The sequence below is a fragment of the Vidua macroura genome, chromosome 5 (genome assembly GCF_024509145.1).
Source record: "Vidua macroura isolate BioBank_ID:100142 chromosome 5, ASM2450914v1, whole genome shotgun sequence".
NCBI classification, from domain to species: Eukaryota; Metazoa; Chordata; class Aves; order Passeriformes; family Viduidae; genus Vidua; species Vidua macroura.
The window spans coordinates 39,321,339-39,344,470 of NC_071575.1; the positions used below are offsets into that span (position 1 = coordinate 39,321,339).

Consider the following 23,132-nt stretch of genomic DNA (forward strand, 5'->3'; position numbering starts at 1 on the left):
CACAGAGAAGTAATTATCCACTAAATCCTGTCACTGATCCTGCCACTTGTAGCAGGAAGAATGAGAGATTCCTTGAGTTAAAATCTCCCAAAAGAAATCTGACACAAGTCAGCAGTCCAGTGGCTGAGTGGGGGCAGAAACAGCCTGTGTCCTGGCTCACAAAAGTAAGAATCTGTGTGAAAACAAAGTACCAGAACTTCTAACAATCAAGTAATTGACATGAAAAAAAAAAAAGAGCACCATGTAGTATATAAACAAATCTTTATTTAAAGCTTTTAAATGGAACACAGTACTCAATTTTCATCAGAAAAGGAAAAACTGAAATATAAATGCAACACATGTGAAACTTCTCATAAATGGGTCTATACTGTGTGGAATTGGAGTGGATACTTGCATTTTAATGATTACTGACTGTGGTCACACATGCACTGGGTAGCTGGAAAGTAATGCACCAGGTAAAGCTCTTGAAAGTGTGTTGCATAGTTATTTAAATTCACTATAACTACTCTATTCAACAGTCATCCCAGCTATGTGTAGTCAGACAACAAAGATTCTGGTTTTAGAAAAGCCATTGGTATTTTAGGTGTTAAATAATCATCATCCTGACAGCCACTACTGTGGCTCAAGACCAAGAACTGTCCTTTAAAAGCAGGCTGTTAAGCTAAAGCATCTACTCAAAAGGGGAGTCACCACCTTTTTAAGTATCACTGACAAATTTCACATGTATAATATAGCTATAGATACATGAAAGAAGCATTCACTTGAAGCTTTCAGTGCATCTGTGCTAAAAAAAAAAAAAAAAACTAACAAAACCCCCACACTTTAGTTAAAAGCAACAATTTTTCATGTTCAGTAAGTGCAATCAATTGTTAAAACCTTAAGCTGGGTTTTGTGCTTTGCTTGTGGAACCTTTAAAGAACAAGATGTGCCTTGGACTCCAGTATGGAGGAGCTGGAAAGGCAGGGCAGGGCCTAAAAAGGAGAAGGCTGATGCTCCAGCAAGGCTCTGCTGTACTGTGGGACCAAGGTTGCCCCACAGCCCCTCCATGACAACACTGCCTGTCCACAAGTCCCATGAACGTGTCCAATATGCTCCTCCCCACAGGGAAGCCCCACAACAGCAAATGCCCCTTTTCAGACCAAATGAGCACAACAAAATGCTGTACCATCCATAAGGGATAATTCCTGCCCCACCATATGTGTGTTAAGTTAATATGCTGAATAAATTACTTGCTTCAAAATTATAGACTCTACCTAAAGTTATGCCCTAACAGAACAACAGCCTTAGATTAAGATGGGGAAGAAAAAAAATCTTCATCCCTATTTTCATCCTATTTAGTAGGTTTATTCAGTTTCATTCAGGTTTTAATAATTTTCTAATCTCTCTTCTGTAAGATACAATTTTCTGAAACAATTATTCTTGCTGACACTCTCTGTAAGAACAAGGAATTTTCCTCAAATTAGTCATAAGAGAAAAAAATCTGAAAAAATCTTCATACCCACAGACACTTCAGAGACAGTGACATTTGAACAAATGTACAGCAAACAGAACTCAGTGATAAAAATCGTACCACACTCTTAGAAGGAATGTAAGCTTTCACCAGTGATCATTTTCAAGCACTTTTACCCTTTCTAAATCATCTGCTAAGGAGAGAGGCGCAGGACGGCACAGCCCACAATCCTGCTGCTGTGGGGTGAATTTCAATACTTATATAATGTCCATACTAACAAATAGGTAAATAGTTAAAGACTTGTATTTAAACAACAAGTAGGTTTACTGTACTTTCTAAAAAAGAATAAATGCAAGTTCTTGCACCATTTGTACATAACTATTGTCTACCTGATGTGCAAGAAGGAAGAGACTAAGAAAAGAAAATTACTGAAAATCACACACAGTCACATCCTGTAGGCATCTGGCCTCCCCTGCAACCTTCATGGTCATGTGTCCAAAGGCAAAAGCCATTACCACCTTTGCAAATTAACCTTAGCGCCTCTCATCACCATCCTGCATCTCCTAGACCATGACCTCGAATGTTACCAGCACCTGGAAGCAGTCAGTCAGCTCCTTGGCTGTACTGAGGGATGCAAAAGCATTCCAAAGGAAAGCAAAACACCACCAAAATATTTTCACTATGCTGATGCTGGACCAGCACCATCTCTATTCAATAAATCTTGTTTAGGTGATTTCAAAGGAAGGCAAATAGGAAACATAGCCATAAATCTTCCTGTGCCCTTCTCAATCGGAATATAATACAAGTATTTATCTGAATTTTAATGCTACATTTCTTAAAATATTTTTCTTGAGCCTGTGATTTACTAAATAAGCATATCATTATAACTACACGTGTAGCAGTAGACTAATTCAATAAATTAGAGCTCAAAACATCAACTGTGAGCACAAGGATATTTACAAACAACAATAAATTAAAGATTAAAATGTGTGCGATATTAAATAAGGATCTCTAAAGTTTTGTACCAAAACTTTACTTATTTTTGTGCTATTACTCAAGGCCAGGAACGTGTTTACTACCCAAGGCCAGAACAAGCAGGGTGCTCACTGCTCATGACCACACACCGAGCACAGCCAGGCCGGGAGACAGGGTGGAGGCAGAGCCAAAGGCTCCAGGCCACAGCCAGGAGGCACCACGGGAGTCACTGTGACACAGCCCCCGGGCACAGGCCTGCACTTGCACTTGCCTGCCAGTGTCCCCAACGGGAACAGGCATCAATACCCATCACTTCCATTTGGAAGGCATGCACCCACACCAACCAAACTTAAGTTGCACTAGAAGTCATTAAGAATAATATTAAGCATAAAATATAACTTAAACCAAAACACCTGACACAGTGATTTGCAGCTGCAGAAATTAAAATGCCCCATTTCCTCCCACCAGCAAGTGGAAGGTATTTCCAGGGCTATTCTCTGCAACAGAAGGCATGTGACTGGAAAAGAATGCCAAGAGCAGATGGTACAATTTGTCCCAACAGGAACTAGGTAAGGACAGCTGCTCCCCCAGCACTGCAATTACACAGCCAGGGCAGCCACTGCAGAGAAGGCATCATGCTGAGAGAGGGGAAGACATGGGAGACAATGCAGTGGACAAAGCTTCATAAGAAGAAACTTTTTAGGTATAGTCCCCATGTTATTGATGCTTCTGCATATGCACATCTACAGTTCTCTCTCACCTGCAGGTGCAATGAAGAGCCTCTGCAAGCCTCACAGCACCTAAGTTTATAAAATCAAAAATAAAAAAAAAACATTAATAGGAAGTGCAAGGTAAGGCAAGTAGCCTTCTGTTAGTATCCCTACTTGAAAAAATTATTTGCCCAAAGGCCTTCTCTATCTCAGGCTGAAGGATTATCAAATCCTATAAAACCCATGAAAGGTTTCTGCCGATCAAAAAACTTCCAATAACTTCCAGCTACCTAATGTCCCTTTACAAAGTGCAGGAGGCAAGAAACTTGCAAGAATTTGAATGAATACAACTGTGGTTTATATTTTGTTTACTTAAAATTAACTGTGCTAGAACTTCGCGTACACCAGTATCTTTTACTGGCAAAGAAATAGCTCAAATGTATGACCAAAATAAGAATGATCCCAATAATTCAGTCTTTACCTATAAAGTTACTACTTTTCAACCGAGTCACAACCAAAGATTTACTACGTCTCTCATGTATGTCTTTTTGTCCTTTTCCTGGGTGCTTCCAGGCATTTGCAGCTCTGCAGTTAAGAAGAACAGTAGGAGTCTGTGCCAGCACACAGGCATTAGCAATTTTATACTGCTGGTGTTAGGGAAGCTGTAAAATGGTAACACAGCACAATTCCTGCACTTGGACTACATCTCTACTCTTGGCACTCCCCTGACTGTTTATCTGCCATTCCCTATTGGGCAGACAATCAGCAACTACATGTAAAAATAAAAAGTTCTAAAAATATACAAGTTCTCTTGTAACATAGTTTTCCAAAGGAGTAAGTATCACTCACTGGGTACAGAAACTCCATGTGAAAGGCAGCTGAGTGATCTTTACCACATCCTGGTTCCCACACTCACACTACCTTGCCTGAAGGGCCCCAGAACTGAGGCAGGCAGCAGACTCCCTGGGCACAGAACTGGTAAGTTTCACAAAGTCTTTGACAAAGTACAGTGAGGAGACAAGAGCTAAAAGCAGTAAAGGACAGGTCCAACGAGACCAACTTTGAGTTGGCCAAACACCTTGCAAAAGATTTTCAGAATTTTTGTGATACAGATAAGTACAGTGAGTTGGAAAGACTACCACACTTACAAGAATGTGGACTGGAACTGCACGGCTTAATTGTTTCTGCAGATGAAGGTGAATTTTTTTCTTTTTTTATTACAGTGCATGTAGCAATACAGGTGAATGTATTCTGCTAAGTCAGAAAGAAGTGCAGAAAAACAACTGTCCCCTAAGACTACCTGGCATGACAGTTCATAGTATATCCTTCATATCCTTCCAACAAGTCTGCCTAAGACTTGTTTCATGATGCTAAATTAATAATAATCATAATCAGTACAGACCTCCAAACCCACAAATGTGAGTTTCACAGGACGTTTGAGAGAGAACTGTATGACTGAGCTTGGATCAATGACTTCTCAGGGGACACACAGCCCTTAAGTTCACAATGCACACCACAAAAATAAGACACACAATACCTTTTTCTGTTTCCAAAGTATTAATTATTTTCTACCACATCTTTCCCTACTTCCTGATAAGATCTTCCACAGAATTTGGTTAATTGAAAGAATTTAAGAAAAGATTCTATTTATTCATTTTACTGACTTATTCAGAGGGGTCTGATTGAGCCTTATGTCTTCACCAAGCAACAAAAAATGGAACCTGGATAATATATTTTCTTAAATGAGGAACTTGCAGAAATAAACACTTCAACATGTCTCTCTTCCAACAATTACCAAGTTTGAGATTTTAATGAATGTATTTAATTCAATAAAACAAATGTCACTAACTTGCATGGAACATTAAAACACTTGGAGAGGCAGGTGGTTTAGAGGACCTGGTTACTTCTACTGAGAGGGATTTAAAATCTCCGAGTTGACTTATAAGTATTAGGCAAACCTCTTAACTCCAGTGCAGTTATGTCAGCAATTATTTTTCAGACAGAACGCCAAGAGACACAAAATATTAATTTTCCAATAAGCATACAAAAATAATTTCTTACTCTCTTAACCAGTTTATGAACTTTCTTTTGCAGCTTTCCAGTCAACACATGTCTAACTAAAATAAGTTAGTACAATCATTTGTATGGGCTGCCTACACACTGGGCAGGGTTTGTTCCTCTTCTTGAGCTTTTTTGCACAGGTAAAACATGACATGAGGTGTCCCGTTTTGCCATGTACTATGCAGCCATTCTTAGGTCTGCTCTGACATATGACACACGGCTCTATGCTGGTAACAGGCAGACTGGATTCCATGCTTTCCTCTTTGTCTTGCATTTCTCTCTTCTCGGGTTCCTTGAAGTCCTCCTGACTGCTACAGAACATGCTGCTTGATGTTGATGGCTGGGAATAACCTTCACTTTCCTGGGACTCAGAAAGCTGTACTGCTTTATCCTCATTCTCATCCACAGCTGGTTCTTTATCTTCAGTCATTTTTGTTGTCTTGCAGTCAGGAACATCAAAACCTTCTCCAGACTCTGCAGGAAAGGAAGCTTCTAATTTGCTCTTTTCCAATTTCTCACTCTTTTCATCTGGAAGCCAATCCTCACGAAGGGCCCAGCATCTGTGGCAATGTCGTGGAAGCGGAGGATTCATTTCATTACATTCGGGACACTTCCAATAATCCTTTAGTGAATCAAAGGTTGGAACAGCTTAAGCTACTTGGAACACAACTGAAGTATTCAGACATTATAAACAATTTATTACTGCCAAAATAATTATTATGTTGAGCTATCAACTTGTTTACAATTTTAAAATTCCATTCAGTGGTTTTGGCTGCATTTTACAGTTCTAGATTAAAATGGTTCTTATTTTAAAAGGACTCTGGCTTTCCTTCATTTTGCAGTAGGTTTGTGAATAGAACAATTCATTATTTCATATGCAAAACTGCAGAAAGCAGACCACAAAACTACTCAGAGGCCCTCATGAAAAACTCGTTAAAAAGGCCATAATTTCCCTTCTTTTCGACTATGGACTTCTGCAACGGCAGCTATTCAAGACAGAGGGACCCTTTCCCTGCGGTTTGCTGAGCTGTTGGTGCACAAAGCGGCCGGGTGAGGGCGCTCCGACACAGCCGCACCAGAGAAAACATCGGCCAGCGCAAAAACAGACGGGAAGAAGGGGGAAAAAAAAAAAAAAAGGGCAAAAACAAAGTGCTGCATCAGCCTCTCAGAGGTTACTCCATGGAGTACAATGAAAATAAACCACTATTTCGTTAAAAATACACTTTGCTTTTAAGGACAGAGACCCTTCTTAGAAAAAATGCAAGCTGTAGGAGAAATCAAAACAAAAAAGAAACAACCCAAAACTTACTTACACAAGTCCTGAATAACATCAGTAACATCAAAAGCTTATAAGACAAATTTTACATCCTAAAAATAATGTACAGGTCTCTATTTTCCACACATAAACCCTGCTATGTTTTCAGAAGGTGGCCAGCCTTCTTAACACACCAAGTCCCTCAGTCCTACAGACTATCACAGGACTGGAACACTTCACAGTTCCACAAATCAGCTTTAATTCATATTCATGCATCAAATGTGAAAAGCAAATGTAAATAAGGAGATAGCACACGCTAGAATTAAAATGCAGTGTTTTTTTCACAAACATCTCCATACTTTGCCTCTAGGCTGTCAATTTGTTCCCACTCTTCAAGAACGGTCTCACAGAATGTAGTAGAGGCCTCTTTTACTTTAACAGTACTGTTCTGAAAAAAGGCTTGCCTTCATATCTGTATGTTACAGATACCTTCATTCAAGCCGGACAATAAAACTAGGTATTCTGACTTATAGGAAGAGTTTTTAAAATGTACATGACTATGATTTTAATTTTTTTCCATTTTGTGCAGAAAGTCAGATTTAGGCTCCAAATAACTTCCTTCCATTAAGTCAATGAAACGGTAAATTAGCATGGGATTAATGGATTAGGAAGTTTATTAACCATTAAACAAAAAAAAAAAAACAAAACAAGATTCCTTAATAATCACATGTTCCTTAATAATCAGTAATTAAAATATTGTATTGGAATCTTCATGCATAGAAAAAGTCAATTAAATTCTTAAAAAATCACAGGTAGCAATAGAATTCATCTATACTTTTTCTACTCTATGTGTCAGTTTACCCGATTTACCATGCTTCACCAGACAAGTTTTTACTCACAGCTAGAGAAATCTCTGGATCTTCATCAAATGAATCAGCATCACTATCTTCGTCCTGATAAATAGTCAGCTGATAAACCTAGTTTAAATTTTTAAAAATTTATATATATATGTATATATATATAACTAGCTTTCGGCATTTAATAAAAACACAAATATTTTTAACCTGATAAGATTTTCAGATAGCAAGCTATTGGAGAGTGTCCAGGGATGGGCTATTAAGATTATTAATGGATTAGAGGAGCTCTCATATGAGGAAAGGCTGAAAGAGCTGGGAATGCTCAGCCTGGAGAAGGCTCAGGGGAGGGGGTGCCTGGTCCATGTGGGTAAATACCTGAAAGGATGGCATCAAGAACATAGAGCCATGCCCTTTTCAGTGGTGTCCAGTGGCAGGACAAGGGGCAACTAACACAAATTAAACACGGGAGGTTCCCTCTGAATATCAGGAGACACCTTTTACTGTGAGGATGAAGGAGCACTGGCATGGGTTGCCCTGAGCATCTATGAAGCTCCATCCCTGGATACAGTCAAGACATCTGGACATGGACCTGGGCAATCAGCTCTGCCTGAGCCAGGACAGATGGGTAAGACAACCTCCAGAGGCTCCTTCGAACACCAGTCATTCTGCAATTCCCAAAATTACTGTCTGGAGCAGGGGCACACCTCAATCCTTTCCTCCTCCAAATTACCATCCTCTCTCAGGGTGCAGCTCTGCACTACACTACAATTTGGTGTACATCAGTACAGTCAGTCCCATTCAGCCTCTCAGGTATACAATCATGTATGTCCCTAGTGAATTCTGCCTTTGGTACTCACTCAGTCTTGCCGTGAGCTGATTAACCTCTCTAAAGTAACAGAAAGCTAACCCAGAAAGAAAACCCCACATACATTCTCACTTCATTCCTGACATTCTAGAAAACTCTTGAAAACTGCAGTAATCCAAATTTTTCTGTCTTGCCTACTAATAAAGATTCCTAAAACTTTGGTTCAGTATCTCTATGAAACATTTAAATTCATAGAGGCAAAAAACTTGGACATATCCCTTTGGAAAGAGTTACTCAGAAAGGTTTCCTTTGGTATCAAGTGTTGTCAAAGCTTCTAGAATTAAAAATGCAGAAAGACTATAGTACACATGCTTCACTGACTTCAACAGCTGGTGAGAGAAGTTAAGCACCCAGACTTTCCTATCCAGCCCATTTCAGAGCCTGCAGAAAGTCTCAGCATTGTTTCAGTCACTGGCTGGTGGGTTGTATAAGGGTGACCCAACTGTACTGACACGTAATTTGATTTAATGAACAACTGGGTACAGATTGTGACACCAGCACATGCAGCTCCAAAATATACCTGAAGAGTTCTCCTTGGAAAATTACAAGAATTTTTCATGTTGAAATTCTTTTTCCTTCTCATCCCCTCCCCCCAAGGTCAAACAAGGAAAGCAGATAGTACCTCATCATCTTCATCAGTGAGCTCCTGCCCTTCTTCATTATGGCTATAATCTTCTGAATAAATAGACTCAACTTCAAACTCAACACTGAACTGGTCTGATACAGAACCGTGGTCAAACCAATCCGAGTTTTCGCTTAATGAACTAGCATCAAGATCCTGAAGAAAACAAAAAAAGAAAACACACATTCAACCTCACCGGTCCATATACATAACATTGCTGATAAAACAACTCTTAGAATAAAACAGTACTACTCAGTATAATTAGCTATGGAAGAAAAAGGACCAGCTGCTGTGAGACAGTACTTTTTATGAGATAAATTATAGGTGGGTAAAAATAAAGCTAGGTCTGGAAGCCTTTTGCTGGCTCTGTAATAAGAAACTGCACTCTGCCTACAGGCAGCTGAAAGACTGCAATTATTATTTCAGAAAGTCCCTCCTAAAAAGTGGAAGAACAGATGCAAGAAGACGGTATCTTTTGGCTGCATGTCATTAAATTACCTATTCTCATAAACTCTGTTTAAACTGAGACCATGGCTAACAATTACAAAATAGGAAGACTGAAAATACAGTATAAGTTCTGTCAATTTAGAACACAGTATGTGACTAGAAATACTATTAGTTCAGCTCTTCATGACTTAATGAACCACAAATTTGCCCTGGTGTTTGCTAAAAACAATACAAAACTTCCAAGTTGTGGCATGACAAATTAAAACAATGCACCATCAGCATCCATTCCACTGGGTACAGTTACCAAAGCTGTACCAGAACTAACACCTAACTTTGAAATATGGAATTACTTTTTTTGTCTCTTAGCACTCTAAGAAATACTTATTTTAAAACACAAAATACATCTGACATTTTTCCATACTGTGTTTTTAAAGACTATTCAACATTAATATTTTAAAAAAATTCACTTCAGCTTTGCCAGCAGACCTATGAAAAACCCCACTCCACCCACACACCTACTTTTCTTTCAACCTCTTTTCTTTCCTCAGACACCACTGCAGGCACTCCTGCTTTTAATTAAGAACATTGTGTTTTCAGATGCATGTTTGCACTTGTGTCATCTGCAAAATTTGTACCAAAAATACTTTTCTATTTTGACTTACAGGCATGGAAAGAGAATCTGTTGAATCACTGCTATTGCTTCTTTCATGGCACAGACCACTGACAACACACCATGAGAGACTTTCATCAAACGTCACCGAAATGTTCTCTGACTTGTGTCGCTTTCTTCTCTCACTGTGCAGATCATCTGAAGAATTTTTTTCTGGGCATAGTCAAGAATTTTTTATTACTCAAAAACATCTATACGATGTGCAGTTTTGAATTTTCTAAACAGAAGCTTAAACTACAATTTACTACAAAGAAATCTAATAAAGTAAAATATTACAGTACGTTTTTTATGGGCAAAGAGGCACTAAGACTTATTTAAAAAGACACAATAACTCTTATATCCATACAGTGTGAAACATTTCTGTAACCATTACTTCAGGGGCTGCCTTTCCCCACTTGTCTCATCAATACAATTTATGAGTGGCAGTCTCCACATGGAAAACAATTGCAAATTTGAAAGAATTATTACTCCACACATGACATTAAACCTTCCTAATTTAAAGAAATACAATTAAAATCTTACTTGTCCTCACTCCCTCTACAGGCAACAGATAGAAAGGCATTTTCAGAGGGCTTCTGAGTTCACCCCAGAATTTATAGTGAGATAGAGCACTTAGCTCCCAGTTCACATGCATACAGAACACCTTGTGCTAAGCAAGGTAAGTTCAGGTTCAAGTTTCAGACACCTCAACATATTTATCAGGGAATAGTTGCACTATATGTAATTGTATTTGCCCAACAAGATTTTTATAACAAGCTATTAGAACTTTCATCGCACCCTAGCAAGAAAATCTTCCAACATACTATGTAAAAGCTGAACTCTGAAAGCATTGCTTTAAGCTCTGCATACTAAGCATGCTTGGTTTGAAGGCAAAAAGACAATGCTTTGTAACTACATTGTGTTTTGGAACAATCACCTACAGCAGTGTAAGGACTAAGAGCACAGCATTTTAGCAGTAGGTAAGTCAAAATTCAGCTCCATTGACTTCTAGAGCATTTGATTTGCAATTTTATATAAAAACGTGTTGCAAATTCAGCATGTCAGTACAGCAGAGTGAAAACCTCCCAAGATGCTAACAACTTTTGGTTCAATAGGCCTCAGTATCAGCCTGCTACAGGTGCCTTTTGCACCCACCCTCTGCTGCCCCCGTCTCCCTCGCCTTGCAAATCACACTGTGACAATCCGCAAGTCTTCAAGTCTTGAATCTTTCATTGTTAAAAAAACAACCAAAAAAAAAAAAAAAAAGAGAACAAAACACTTGTACATACTTTGAGACTTCTCTTACTCTCCCTTGGTGCTTCTTGGCTCAGCCCCTTTCTTTTCTTTTTTCCGCCCTGAGAGCCCCACCAAACTTGGTGCCCCCAGGCCCAAAGGTTGCTCCTGTCCATCGTTGTCCTCATTTAGTTGTCATGGCTCCATGCCGTACTGATACTGTATCACCACAAGGTCTCTACATACTATTTAAGTGGCTCCAAAGGAGCCACTACTGTCCCAATTTAACAATAATAGTGGTTTAAAGGGAAGATTTCCTATAAATTAGAAAAAAAGTGTATATAAAAACACTATATTAAAAGAACTCTTAAGGTTGTAACAAACTAATAAATGGATGCAAGGCAAGAGTTAATAATCAAACCTACAATAAGTAAGCATAACCCAGAACCTTATGTGCTCTGTGTCATGCCAAAATATTACAGGTTGTGATGTTTAACCAAGACTTTCCATCCTTTCATCAGTTTTAGTTACAACATTAAAATGTTCTTTTAATTTAGTGCAAACCGCTCAGCAACGCAGCACTGGTTTGGGACTGACTTAACGTAACTGTGGCCTATGAGGGACACAAAAAATACTACTTGAAAGCTGAGGAACTGAAAAATGCTCCTGAGCAAGTAAAGAAAAGGAGGTTCTATGCAGTGACAGAAGGTTATCACTGCCCAGGTAAGTGCAACCACCAAGTCATGAGGCAAGACAGTAAGTGATGGAACAAACTAATGTAAGAAATTTCACAGAATAATATGTACATAGAACTGTAGAGAACACTTCAATTGAGAAGCTAAACCAGGTTTACACTGACCAGATTGTTATTGCTACTTATCAGAAACAACAATTTGTGTTTTGAAAATGTACTTGCCAGTGATTATTGAATAACCACAGTAAAGACAAAGGGGAGGCAAATATGATGCTTAGGTCACCAGATGTTTTAACAAGTGCTTAATGAATGGTGAGGTACCTGAATATATCCAAAATCATCCTGTGTTACTACCACACCTTTGATGCCTCCCACCAGTTGAAATCCAAAGAAAACTGGCTTTAATGAACAAACAAAATTTCAAATTTTGTGGCTGTCTACAGAGGGAATTGAAATTAATTTGATGGTATCAGTAGATTACAAACAAATCATGAAGATAACACAACTGATAAAGTCCTGCTGATGTGAAAAAGTTTAACGGAGCTGTGGAGTAAGTTATTCCATCATCTTACTAACAATTCTAGGCATCCAAACGGTAACATGACACTGGAGCAATGCAAGAAATTGTGTTTTTCTTCCAGACTGAACATTTTGTTTTAGATAAGCAAAGAAACATGAGCAGTATTTGCCAGCATCTTTCAAGTCAGCAAGGCAAGAGAATGTAGCTTTTCCCTCCAAGTGGCCATGCTACTGAAAGCTCTGCATCATAAATTTTCAGATACCAGATTCACTGTGTGTCCTCCTCCTAGAAGATGTCGTTGGTTGGGAAGCCACGTTTGATGAAGTCTGGTTCTCTTCTAACTCTTGCCTAGACTCCTGATAACAGAAATACTGAGTAAGCCTGAGCATAAATATGAGGTAAAATGCAAGAATCAACTTACTACATTAAACCACTGACACTATCATGCGAAGTTGAATAGAATGTACAACTCAGAAAATTTATTCAAATAAAATAAAAATAGCACCTTAATAACATTTTCTTCTTCAAGCTGAGATGTGGCATCATCCTCAGGTGTATCACCAAGGGTAGAGTCTGAAACCAAACCAAAATAAAACTCATAATACAATATAGCAGAAAAAGTCAATTTCAGGCTGAAAAAGTAAATTCTAAGTAAAATTTTAAATCCAGACATTTTGCAACAATGGAAAAAACACACTGTTCCTTTGTTTTTCAGGTGTGTGCAGGACCTTCCCTATAACATCACTGAAGTGGAAATGTGGGGAGAAAGAAGAAATGTCAACTGAAAGCAGCTCAGAATTCTGTTATAAACAGCTTCAAATGAAGTCTGTGTATAAAACTGTGATTCTGCAGATATAAAAGAATATAAGAAGGAAATGTAATTACTTGCTCCTCCCCAAATTGCTTTTTACTACTTATCTTATGGGACCCATGAGTTTAAAAGACATGCAATAGAAGAAAAATTAGCTGTTGTTAATGATATATGCTTACAAACAGACAGATCCTAAATTAATAAAGAGTCTTCCATGAAAAAAGAATTGGAAGATAAATTTAAGTTTGCAAGGTTAACAATGGGGATGACAAAGAGAGTATGTTTCCCATCTTCAGCAGCTGAACACTTGCCTTTAGGAAAAATCAGAAACAAAGGGTGTCTTTATACAGACTTAGAGGCCAATTTACAAAATGGCTTCCATTGTTTTAACTTCTGTTTCATACCCTATATTAGGCAAAAATTACAGCTATATTGAGCACTTTTTATACTGCACAGGACTGTGTATAACAATTCTGCATTTAAGGAGTGGCTATCCACAGCATCACCACAAAGATACTTAAAAGTATACAGCCCATTTAAAAAAGGGCTGAATATAGCTAAGAATGACCAGTTCTAAATGCACTTCACATTCAGCTGTGAAAATTAAAACAGAACTTTAATATAAAAAGAGCCTTTGCCCTGATTTTATTGCTGGCGAAAGTTTAATAAGCTTATTTTTAATATTAAAATTTTGTATGTTGTTGAGGGCTTTATCAGTAACAAATACAAGCAAATGACTTAAGTTTGTAATTTAGTAGCCTTTTTATTCAGCTCTGTGTTTTTTCTGGTTCTGGTCCAATAAAATTACCCATTTTTTTTCTCCTCCTGAGGGAACAAGTGCTTGCTTTGATTCACCTTTTGTGATTGCTCTGGACTATAGTGAGCAAAGCCAAATAGCTAATAATGGAGAGCTCGCTGTTATCTGATCACTACCTGCAAGATTCATTATGTAAATTCTATTTTCCCTACTGCTGTTTCTCAAACAAATCACCCTCCTAAACTAGCTTACCTTGTTGATTGATTGCTATCAGATTTCTGGAAATCATTGAATATAGTCTCCTTAAATAAGGGTAAAGAAAGAGATGATACAAGTTAGCTTCATGTAACCATAAAAGAGAGCTTACCATCTTTGAAGACACGAAGAGTTAAAAAAGGGACATATGCATGATGTTCTTCATTATTTCCCAACCAGACTCTCAGAAAAGAATCCCATTTTACCTGTGTTCTTTTACTGAAAAGCTTGTTACTCCAAATAAATCCCCCAGGAGATCATTTGCACAGTGTACAATATGCTGCTGTTTTTCATCATATAATTGCTTAGACATAATATATTGTCCAATATAGAATATTACCTGTGAAATAAAATAGAGATATTAAATATTCAGGTTGTTTCTTAAAGTGTAAGAGACAAAACATATTAAATACATTGAAATTTACTCTTCAAACTCTGCCTAAAATTCTCTTTGAGCCGACAGATTTTCATCTATCATTCCAGAAGAACACTACTATTCTACTGACCACCAGAAACTTTTGTTCAGATTTCTGAGAAACTTGCTAAATACCCAGTCAGTAGGAGAATAAACATTGTCTTATCTCAATTTCTAGACAAGCTATGAACAATACTGTCCCTTCCATTTACCCAACCCAAAACACTCACTGTAGTCTACCTTTAGTGGTTAAAAGTTCTCACCTCCTTCATAGTAAAAGTGTCCTTTTCAGCACCAGCTAACTTTAACAATTTCAACAACAGTGGCTTTGGTTTAACCTGTGTGTGGAAGGAGAAAAACAATATGCACTAATTATTCACCAATAAAACATTTATTTATACCAGCTGTCCTTCTCCTTCTGCATTAATCTGATATGCAAACATACAACTGCATTAAAACCTATCTTCATTCAAGTTTTTCACTTTGTAAAGTTCAAACTTAAAAGCAAATAATATGAATTAAATCATACTATATTTGTCATACACTGTACATCTTAGCTCAAACCCCAGTCTTTCATTGGCCCCTGGTTTCAGCTGGGATAGTTAATTTTCTTCCTAGTAGCTCGTACAGTGCTGCATTTTTGATTTAGAGAGAGAATAATGTTCACAACACACTGATGTTTTTGTTGTTGTTAAGTAGCTACACAAAATTAAGGACTTTTCAGTGTCCCACACTCTGCCAGTGAGGATGTGCACAACAAGCCATGAGGGAACATGGTCAGCACAGCTGACCTGAACTGGCCAAGGGGATAATCCATACCACAGAATGTCAGGCATAGTATTATGAACAGGGGAGTTGGCCAGGAGGTGCTGACTGATGCTTGGGGGTGGGCTGGGCATCCATCAGCAGGTGGGTAAGCAATTGCACTGTGCAACACTTGTCTTCCTTGGATTTAACTACTCTCCCTTTTCTTTACTGTTACTCTTATACTTCCGTTATTAAATGAACAGATTTTGCCTTTTTTCATTATGCCCGTCCCACCGCGGAGGGGGCTGGGGGGCAGGGAACAAGGTGCTCTATGCTACCTAGTTGGCAGCTGGGGTTAAACCTCAACACATTGGTAAATACAAATTCCTTAATTGGAGCTACAGAATTTGTTCATTAGTTGCAAGTCCAGGGCTGGGTCCTGGGGAACTCACTTTCACTCCTTTAACCATTGCCACAACTCCCAAAGGGCAGGGAGGATGGAAAACAGACCTCTGTGACCGTTAGTCCAGAGTGCAAGGTCATAAAACACTGGTCCAGCTCTTTCTTAGTCTCTTTCTGTGACAGTTTCTTGGGTTTTGGTTTTGCATTTGCCAGCTGGGCTGCTTTACCTCTGAAGACTTTTCTTAGCTGGGACAAGCACACTCCGTCCCTTCGGTCATACTTCACTCACTCCCACCTCTGCAATGGCCTCCCACCCACGCACCATGCCAGCAGTCTAATCTGCAGTCAGTCCGTGACAATTTCCAAGGTAGAGGAAGGAAACGTTAACAAGAAAAATCACTTCCCCCATACATACAAACTGCACTGTCCCACACAACTGTGCCAGCACCAGTGCAGCAGATCAGAACAAGCTGCAGGGGCTGCCATGACAGCAAAGCCTGTGGAGCCACTGATGCTCCCAGCGCAGTATATTCTAGTGTCACCTCTTTAACAACAGCATAACCATTCTAAAACCAGGCTAATACTTAGCTATCCTGATATATTAGATAAAATAAAATGTAAAAAATAAACACAGAAAGTAAAAGAAAAAAACAACACACCAAAACAAAACAGGGAAGTGTGAATAAAATATCATGAGAAAGCAATAAATATTTGAGGGAAGGGTGGAGGAGGGGAACTACCCTTCATTCCATTCCAAAGATCTGCTAAAACTAACACAAGTTTCAGTGAGTTAACAAGATATTAGTTGCAAGAATTACACATAATGAAAAAAATAACTAAGTGCGTGGACAACATTAGCTGTCCATTCACCCCCTACTAAGAACTAAATTATTTAGAACATGTGGCATATATATTAGTTTCATAAAGGAAGCAAAAAATAACTTATCCAAGTACTACTGACAGCTAAGCACAGCAAGGCAGTTTCAAAACTCTGAATCCACAACTAAGCCCACTTTTACTCCCCAGCCCTCTCCTCCTGACTCCTCCAAGTTCTACAGCTTTGCAGATTTGACAGGACACAGTAATATCACAATATGATGACATAAAAAAAAGGAAGACACAAATGAAAGAAATCCATTTTAAACAGTCTGCTCTTCTACAATTTCACTTTTTTGAAGTTCTACTGTCAAGTCCACACTTTTAAGCTTTACCCTTCTAGACAAGATAATCCAGTTCAACCATCATTGTATATATGCAGTTTTGTAACTCGCATTTCAGGTGTAAAAGGCTTCAATCCTCAGGAAAACTAAGGACAAAGCCGCAGAACTGTCACTGTATCAAGGAAAGCCTGAAAATGCAAAGCCATAAACACAAATGAAGACTCTTCTTACAAATTCCAATAGAGGAGAAAGTCGAAAATCTTCAGATTATTTCACCCAACAGTATGTTTTGTATGATTGAGATTTTGCAAAGCGCTTACGATCTGTTAATAATTACCACCTGAAATACTTACCACTATCAAACCCGATCATAGGATCCTTTTTATTAAAAGAAAGCAAAAAACAGCAAACGTCTCCAGGAAACAGGCTAGACCTATACCATCACCCTGTACTCTCAATTATGCTGAAGATTTGGTTATTACAGAATCAAAGAGAGATCACCTTCACTGGCTGGACTTCCTGGCTTTTCCCCAGCCATCGCTCGCTAAGCACAGTGATTCTTCTGAATTAGCCACTAAAAACTCTGCAAAAAGCATGCAAAAAATCCACGCGCCCAACAGCTACTGACCAGCGCCTCTTGCTCCGAAGCGGTGACAGATGAGGCATCCGTAAGGGAGGACATCTTGGTGTTGCACATTTGCCTGCAGTTAAGGGGAGAACAACCTCAGAACGCGGCACGCAGCGACACAACCCGGGCGGGCGGCAGCCGCCACGCCGGCGGGGCCCACTCACCTCGGTGCCTCGTCCAGCCCACACGCTGGACTCTGGCGGCGGTGTCTGTGCCGAGTCGGGCCGAGCCTGGCCTTATATAGCGCTGCCAAGAGGAGGCAAGTCAGGGCTTAGCTCCCGCGCCGGCCCGGCCCGACCCGACATGCCTGAGCATGACCCGCAGCGCCGCCGCCGAGTCACCGCGGGGGGCGGGCGGGCGCGACGGGCCCGGCGCTGACTCACCGCAGCCGCCGAACGCGGAGGGGTCCGGCGCCGTGGAGAGACGGCGCCGTGGAGGAGCAGTGGAGGAACAGCGGAGGAACAGCGGAGGAACAGCGGCGTCCCCGCGCCCCGCACCCACCCACCCGGCGCGGCCTGCCCTGGCCCCGTTCCGCCGGCGGGAGCCCCTCCCCCAACACCGACGGCCGCCCGAGCGGCCAGCGAGACCCCCGGCGCCCCCTCGGCCCCCGAGCGAACCGCGATCGATCCCCACGCACCGCCAGCCACGCCCGCTCCGCTACCCGGCCCGCGGCGGGCGGAGCGCCGGGACCGCCGGGCCCTGCCCGGACCCTCTACCGCGGCCCCGCCGCGCCGCGCGCGCCGCCCGCCGCCATGTTGGTGGCCGCAGCGCCCCCTGGGCTGCGAGCGGCGGGCCGCGCTGCCAGGGCGCTGCGGGAAGCGGCCCGCCGGGAAAGGCTCCCCCCTCCAGCCGCGCCCTCTGCCAGGGCAGCGACACGGCTGGGCCGGGGCTGCTGGGCCGCCCGCCTCATCCCAGCAACGCCTCTGGGTACCAGTTCCTCTTCCAGCGGCCGCTCATGCCTTCTAACTTGTTTTTTTGGGGTTTTTTTTGTTGGTTTTTTTTTTTTTTTTCAGAGATATTTAAGAGATGGAACTAGGAGAAAACTCTGCATACAAAGATAATTGGACGTTGTCCTATGCTCGTCATCTCTCATTCTACAATTTTCTGAATCTTTTAAATGTAGGGCATTTGGAAGTGTGTTACTTTAACAGGTACTTATTAGTTGCTACACTTCAACTCGAACTGGTTAGGTTTTGGTCTGACTGCCTTTTCTAATTCTCAGGTTTTTTTCTTTTCCCATGGTGACATTTTGAAATTATTTTTGAATAATGAAAAACTTTGTCAGAGAACATGAGTGCTGCAGACAGTGTTTAAAGATAGGCTAGAGCAGAGGGAGTGTAATGCTACTTTTCCATGACAACTAACTTGTCCGAACAAGCAGTGGATAACTGCCTGGACTTGTCTGTTGGCCAAATACAGCTTCTCAGCAACCATGGCACCTTGTAAAAATTCCAGCAACGGTTTAAATCTAGATTTTTGTGTGACAATGGATTTTCAAGATGACCTTGTTATCTCTCTAGAGCATAAAGCTCAAGGTCTAGTGAGGGACAACTGAGAAGCCACCAGAAATTTGCAAAGCCTGCTCACCTGTTTTTAGTGCTGGGATTTCAAGGCAAACAGAAATCTGTTTCCAGTGGAGTCAAGAATGCCCTGCAGCAGGCAAAGTCAGATATCTGCTCTTTTCCACCCAGCACCCCAATTCCTTAGCCAGCTAATTTCATTATTAGGAGAAAACTCCATCTACACAAAAATGCAAGAAGATGGAAGTGAATGGCTACTAAACAGCTCAACTACTGATGCTCAACCTTGTCCTCATGCAGACTACCCAAAAACTATTTAATTCCAATGCAAAATGTATTTTACTGAACTGAAATCGAACCAAACAGAACTGTTTATGTAGTTCTCACCAAGATATCACATTATTGATCCTCGTCGTAAGCACAGTATCATTTTGCTATGGCTGTGTAGAAATTAAAGAGCTTTTTAAAATTAGCAATAAATTTTCTGCAGTCTAAGACTTGCCAATCTCACGACTTTCTTTTTCCACTTCTCTACCAATAAGCATCTTGTGACCAATGACTTTGAGTCTGAGATTATTTAAATAATAATTTCCCTTACTGATTCATTAACTGCTAAGGATAAAAAAACCCCAACAGTTTCTGTCTAAATTTTTTATCAGTCTTCAAGGACAATCTTATCTCTTTTTTTCCAAGAGACTAATCTTGAGTTAAGGGAGATTGCAAGTAGGTAAAATTTGCTGTCTGTGCTAGCTTAGGGAAAGAGGAGGATATTTGCTGATATGCAGCGCTGCAACACTTGTTCGTTACTAATGCAGTTAGTGTTGCTATGGGATCAACATACATCATTATTTTCTTGTGCTTGTTAATTCAGGACAAGTATAATTTAAAAGTTTTACTTGAAGGATGAGCAATAAGCTTCTATAGTTACGAGAGCTGACTTCTCCATTATTTGAGGGTTGTAAAAAGAAAAGGAGATGTCACTACACCTGTCTACTTTACTTAAAATGCTACAGAAAATATCTGGAGCAGTTAAGGCCCAGCTGCTTTAACTGGAGATACTCACTTTACATTGTGGTTAACTAACATTGTATGAAACCCTTTTTAATATAAATACAGATTCTAACTGTAGACATTTCACTGTTTAATGCTTACAAGCTAAATTATTTCCTGAGATGGAGCTGGTCCACTTATAGACATATGTGCCAGAGGAAGGGCAGGCCCCTATGCTGCAGGAGTACCCAACTCAAGTGAATAGATAGACCACTAAAACACTTCAATTTTTGATTTTTGTTACTCACTGTAATTTTTTTCCCCCAACATGCCCTACTTACTCTTTCCTGGCAGCTGCCTATTCAGCATCCAGCACATACACAATGTGGTCCTTGCCAGATGCTGATCAGTGACCAGGGATTGTCAGGTCTCATCTCCGAGCCATTTGCTCCTAACCAGATAGAATAATCTCATACTGTCTGTGAACTGCTCAGAGGCAAAAAAAAAGAAATTAATTGAGAGCAACCCTCCAGGGCTTTGCACTGTGCTGATGTATCCTTTCTGAAGCCTTAGGCTGCATCTCTATTACTGTGACATAAAGCTGGGATCCGTTGTGTGCTGCAGATTGTCAGGCACCTCAAGGTAAAAGGACAGAGGAATAAAGATGCTGAAATGCAGCTGGAGCATGTGTTGCTTAATGTGGCTTTCTGCCAGGGCTGCCTGCTACAGCTGTGAGCCCTCGTGCCAGATAGTGGGTCAGTACAATTCTGTACAAACACAAGAGAAAGAATTTTGTTGCTTTCTTGAAACGCCTGTTGTGTAAGAAAAAGCACAGTGATAAGAAATCCTCATGCCAGTAATAACATATTTGGAAAAATTATATTTCGTAATTTTGGGAAAATTATATTTTGTAATCTAACACCTGTCCCAATGGAGAGATCCACCAGAAATTCATACCAGAAATGACACTCAGGTTCTACTAAGTGAAAAGCAGATGCAGCCTTCCTGGGAGCAAGTTTGGACAGACAGGCAGGAATCAAGAGCACAGCTTGTAGCAGCAGTGGACACCCAAAAACCACACGCAGTGCTGTTGCAGTGGTTTAACAAGGAACAATAAACTCTCCTTGCTTTCCAGCTGTGTTTTCCTGGTGTGCAGGAGCCATGTTTGAGCTTCCCAGGGCTGCACTGCCCTTCTCAATAACCCCAGTTACTCTGCAGGCTGGGTGGCGTGGCAGGCGTTCTACAGCTTCACCTGGGTGCACACCCTGGGCTGTGGTGTCTTATCACAGAATCACAGAATTTTCTGATTTGGAAGGGAACCCAAAAGGATCATCAAAATCCAGCTCCTGGCCCTGCACAGGACACCTCCGAGAATCACAACATGTGCCATGTGGGTGCTTTGGATACATGATCATCAGTTTCCTACATTTCCATAACTTCAGATGTTTATTTTGAAAAACATAAAATTACTTCAGGTGTACTGGAAAAGAGGGTCTAATTTTTTTTTTTTTTTTCTGGCAGATGTTCATGAGTTCTTACCTCCCTCCCACAGGCACTCAGACCAGGTGTGTCTGCTCTAGAGCACGTTAACTACAGCTGCTTCAAAACACCTTCCACCTGGAGGTGGAATAATCCCACATCATAAAACAGCAGCTCTTCTACTTTTGTTTAATTGGTGTATTTATTCCTTCATCCATCTGGGAGACATTGGTAATCTGTCTGCCCAAATCTGATTCCTATTTAGTAGCAGTGCAGTCAGCCACAAGCACAATTAAACAAAAGAATAGTGTATGGCTTCTGAAGGGAAGCCAACTGGAAAAAGATAAACCAATTATTTTGAACTTCTGCTCAATATATAACACAGAATGAAAGGGTTGGGTGTTTTTTCCCACTCTAGTCTTCTGTTTAGTCCTCACTTTTGAAAGAAGCTCATGGAACAATTCTAAAGAACTAAAAGGGAAAAATCTCAGGAAAAGACTCCTCTTACTGTCAAATAGTTTTTGTAAAGCACATCACTGAGTGAAGAAACAGGCTTTTCTTCTTAAGCAGGGGTGAAGTATGTAACTAGGTTGTGACCAAATCCTGCTTTACTAAACTGTGAAAATTAAACAATCCAGTGATCTCTCCTTTCCTAGAAATATTTGATTGTATGTAATTAGATCAGAAAACCTCCTGTATAATCATGCTCATCTGCCTTATGTAATCAAACTAGGATGATGCCAATTCAGTTTAGAATTTTTCTTTTAATTCAGTGCTCATTTGTCATTCAAATGTGCCGTTCAGTCCAGCACAAAAAAACATTTCTGTTCAAGGGAGTGGCCCAGAAGGGTGTGTGGGGTGTGCACAGGCTAATAGGACTCATGTGAAACACTGAGGTATCTTTCAGTCTGAAACTGAAATGTATTCAGGGACAACCTAGGTCCAGGAGAAGTTGAGAGCAAACACAGCATGCAATCCAAATCCAGTCTGTTTGGAATGATACGCATGGAGAGAACTACAGCTAATGATGAGGTCAGGCCTGAAGTACTATTCAGGTCAGGCTGCAGTCTAGGTTAGAGGAAGAAAAGAGAAAAAATATTTTAAGTGTCCAGCTGTTACTTGAACTGTTTGTCTCTAACAACAAAACCCAGAAGGGTTTTTATTACACAACCAGCTTCTTAGCTCAGATCCATTCTATGTACCTGATCATTTATCTCCCAGCAGTCTTGCTGATGCAGTTGCCCACATCTCCTCTGCATGCTCCATTCTTGCTTTCTAGCTGCCTGTTATACAAAGAATATATGCTTTGCTTTGGGTCACAGGATCTATAACAACCTTCCTTGCAAACCTTCTTGTGGTCCGCTCCACAATTTAATGTTTGGGTGATGCAGTCTTACTGACTGGTGTATGATTTTACTTGACACAGGATGAACCATCCATTCCTGACAAAAGCCTCAGCCCTCTTCCTTTCCTAATACAGTCGATTTACCGATGAATTGCAAAGTCACCTTTCTGCTGGCTCTCTATGTTTGACAGCAGAGCTTCTTCAGTACTACTTTTAGCATATAGTTGTAGCACATGCAGGTAAAAAACAGTGCAAGTAACTAGACAAGTAGTTTAGAGCATTTAC

At 40.4% G+C, this 23,132-nt stretch overlaps 1 protein-coding gene across 4 annotated transcripts; it reads right to left on the reverse strand.

The window, feature by feature from the left end:
* Window positions 1–244: 244 nt before the first annotated feature.
* On the reverse strand, window positions 245–18,236 carry MDM2 (MDM2 proto-oncogene). 4 transcript variants are annotated; one of them, XM_053977473.1, is made up of 12 exons: window positions 18,151–18,234; window positions 17,678–17,759; window positions 17,514–17,586; window positions 14,840–14,914; window positions 14,368–14,501; window positions 14,159–14,208; window positions 12,844–12,911; window positions 12,601–12,694; window positions 9,905–10,065; window positions 8,796–8,951; window positions 7,351–7,428; window positions 245–5,818 (listed from the first exon to the last, which is right to left on the reverse strand). In XM_053977473.1, exons 3-12 carry the CDS (start codon window positions 17,580–17,582, stop codon window positions 5,249–5,251), a joined length of 1,455 nt encoding a protein of 484 aa, XP_053833448.1. In that variant the 5' UTR covers window positions 17,583–17,586; window positions 17,678–17,759; window positions 18,151–18,234; the 3' UTR covers window positions 245–5,248. The 4 variants fall into 4 exon arrangements, with proteins under 4 accessions (XP_053833448.1, XP_053833449.1, XP_053833450.1 ...); XM_053977474.1 differs by lacking the exon at window positions 18,151–18,234 and adding an exon at window positions 17,897–17,914; XM_053977475.1 differs by lacking the exon at window positions 17,678–17,759 and having other exon boundaries at window positions 18,151–18,236.
* Window positions 18,237–23,132: the final 4,896 nt, after the last annotated feature.